General features: G+C 37.5%; 1 protein-coding gene across 1 annotated transcript in view; it reads right to left on the reverse strand.

The window, feature by feature from the left end:
- Window positions 1–3,358, reverse strand: part of MRPL42 (mitochondrial ribosomal protein L42) — a 38,881-nt gene that overhangs the window by 19,652 nt on the left and 15,871 nt on the right. Inside the window, exon 4 of the mRNA XM_006898483.1 lies at window positions 1,934–2,097. Within this exon, the coding sequence (XP_006898545.1) occupies window positions 1,934–2,097 (164 nt within the window). The remainder of the gene's footprint in view (window positions 1–1,933; window positions 2,098–3,358) is intronic.

Consider the following 3,358-nt stretch of genomic DNA (forward strand, 5'->3'; position numbering starts at 1 on the left):
AATGAAGGAAATTATAAGAAAAGGCATAAACAAAATTAATTCAGCATAAAAAGTAGATGGAATAAAAAAATTAGCAACACCTCAAATAAGAGAACAGCATGAAATCCTGCCTAACATGAGTGCCCTCAAGGAAACATAATACCAGGCATATCAGCCAGTCACAAAAGAACGATTATGGTGTAAGACCACTACCATAAAAAGCTAAGTAGAGGTTTACACAGAGGACTAATTTTGGATGATTACCAGGAATGGGAAGAAGAGAGAGGGGCATGAAATTGATAAATAGCTGGCTGAAAGAAAAGGCAATATACCATATATTGATCAGACATCATAATTAATTCACTATATTAATCTCCTATAATTACTGTCATAAACATGTCTATGAATGAAAATCCAATGATTTGTAAACCTTCCCTCAAAAAACAGTTTTTTCAAGAACCTCAGAAACCCAGCGGAGAGTCAGATTTGAGTCAGTTCCAACTTGATGGCAATGAAGAGGTTAGTTTTCCCTCCCTACTTTAGGAGAAGGCTCACTTGCAACAGTATTCTGCACGTGCTTTGAAACTGAAGGACTCATGTTTCAGCATTAAAGCTTTTTTTTTTAACACGGCAAATGAAAAATGAAGTTGAATTTGGGAGGAAAAAGTGCTTTGATTAGTGAATGGCTAATGCCAAATATTATGTCTCCTCTAGGCTACATTTTGCTCTTCATTTCCCACTCTCCTTAAATTATGAAGAAGTATGTGCATCGGGATTGGAAGAAGACTTAACAACCTGTGTTATAAAGATGACACATGCTTGCTTGCAGAAAGTGAAGAGGACTTGAAACATTGCTGCAGATGATTATAGACTATAGCCTTCAAGATGGAATACATCTCAACATGAAGAAAACAAGAATCCTTACCACAGAACCAACTGACAAAATCATGATAGATGGAAAAAACATCAAAGTTGTAAAAAAAATAAAAGAAGGTGATTTCATTTTACTTGGATCCACAATCAAGACTAATGGTAAGAACAACAAAAAAGACTAATAGTAATAGCAGTCAAGAAGGATGTGCTGTACAGAGGAAATCTGCCATCAAGTGCCTCTCTAGAGTGATATAGAGCAAGGATATCAGTATAAGGACGAAGATATACTTTATCCAAATCTCAGTTTTCAACTATTTACCATGCATCTGAAAGTTGGCAATGAATAACGATGACAGATGAAAAAACCAATGTCTTTGAACTGTGCTGTTGGAAAGAGTATCCCATGGACAGATTATTTCATAGATTTTGCTGTTAAGGTTATCACTGGCTCATTTTGGGAAGCTGATCAGCCAGCAGGTCCTCCTCCTTCCTAGTCTGTCTTACTTTGAAAACTCTGCTGAAACCTGAGTAATCCAAGTGGTATTTGAAATACCAGTAACATTTCTTCCAGCATCACAGAATTATGCAAGTCACCAACAGTACAAGAAACTGACAGACAAGTGATAAAACTGCACCACTGTTGTTGTGACATACTATGGAGTCGGAACTGACTCTTAGCTGACTGTCTGGTGGGTTTTCAGAGGCAGTAAGTCAACACAGAAGGAGACTATACAACTTTCTGCTACAAAGCAACTGATGGATTCAAACTGCATGCCTTCACATTGGCAGCGCCACCCCTTACAACTAAGCCACCAGAGCACCCTAAAACTACATCACAGATTGGAAAAATATTAAGCACTTTGCAAAATTCACTGCACACTTTGGTTCAAAGAATAAAGCAGTAATATTTTATTTTACTTATAGCATGTGTAGATTTAAAAGTACAGAACTGGAGGTTATCACACAGAGTGTTAACGTTCCTATACAGAATACTTCATAAGTTTGTTAGCATGAAGAATGTTAAGTGTTCCTTTAGTGTGTTCAGTGAAAATAGTGAAGAATAGAAAATTGAACTACTTACTGTCCATGAGGATACCAACGGTGCTTGGTAGTAAAGAACATTTTGCTAAGTTGTTCTATCATGGGTCCTTGCTCCATGGGTTTATCTTTTACTTCTAATCTTGTTTTCAGCACTTGATCATGTGTTTCTTCACTAGGATGCACGGGATCTGGCCGAGGGATGGGCTACAAAATAATCAGTATTAAATAGCATCAAAATTGAGAAGGTTAACCAGCATTTGATTTGCATTTACAATAAAAACTTACTGCCATCAACGAGTTAGTTCCAATTCATAACAAGTGGTAAAGAAGCTGTGCTGCAGTGCCAAAGGCACGTGGTTCGAATCCACCAGCTGATCTGCAGAAGAAGGATGGAATCCTCCCATGTGATAACTGTCCCTGAAAACCCATTGGAGGGTCAGCGATGGGTCAGTTTCGACTTGATGGCTCAGAACAACAATGATCATGCTCTGGTTTCTGAGGACATACATTTTAATGGGAGGAGATGATCCATCGTTCTCTCAAGGTGCTGCTGGTCAATCTGAACCACCAAAGAACATGTTTCTAAATATGTTACTATCCAGGTCTAATATACAACACTGAAAAAGACGGAGTAACATACAGAGATTACAGTAATGTGCTTGAGCACAGCAGAGATTGTGAGGATGGCACAGGATCAGGTGGGGAAAGGTATAGGACAGCAACAAACGAAGACAGACGGTAATATAGTTCAATTATATCAGCTATGGAATACAAATTTCCAGAGAGGAGGAAAAGTAATCTGGAAGGAACAAATAATAGCTAAGAACATAAACTTCACCTTTTAGGCCCAGAGGTAAGAATAAGGGAGAGAAAACAACAACCACCTAAGAAGAAAACTCTTAGCGAAGCAGTAACTCTAAGTTACAGCCAACTTTCTATTACAGCCAGAAGGTGAAGGCAGAATTCTGTAAGAAGTAAAAGTTATGAGAGATTTTGCCAATAATCATCAAGTTCTAAAAGCACAATGGGAGATGTAGAAGGGAGAGAAAGGTAGAAGTATGATTCAGGATAGGGATGTGAGTTTCGGGCTTCTTGATAAATCCTTTCATGGGATCGGTCTTTGCCCAAACAGGGATAAAGTGTATTACCAGAAAAACAGGTACAATACAGAAGAATATACGAGCTCAAAGTCAGGAACTTGGGCCTGTCTTTCTTCCTACTTTAAATAAATGGAAACAAAACAGGAATTAGTGCCTGGGCTATCTAACTAGAAAACAAAAACGAAAACTAGCAAAAGAACATTTATGTATTTTGTCAAATCAACCAGTATTCTGGCATGTAGGGATGATTAGAAATTAAAAAAAAAAAAAAATAGGTTCTGCTAGAGATGTACCATGTGAGGATTTGAATTATCTAATTATTTTTTTCTCATAAAGCAAATCAAAATTGTTAACAATAGTAGAGG

This window comes from Elephantulus edwardii, unplaced genomic scaffold (assembly GCF_000299155.1).
Source record: "Elephantulus edwardii isolate Elephantulus edwardi_28Jun2011 unplaced genomic scaffold, EleEdw1.0 scaffold00231, whole genome shotgun sequence".
In the NCBI taxonomy this organism is placed as follows: domain Eukaryota; kingdom Metazoa; phylum Chordata; class Mammalia; order Macroscelidea; family Macroscelididae; genus Elephantulus; species Elephantulus edwardii.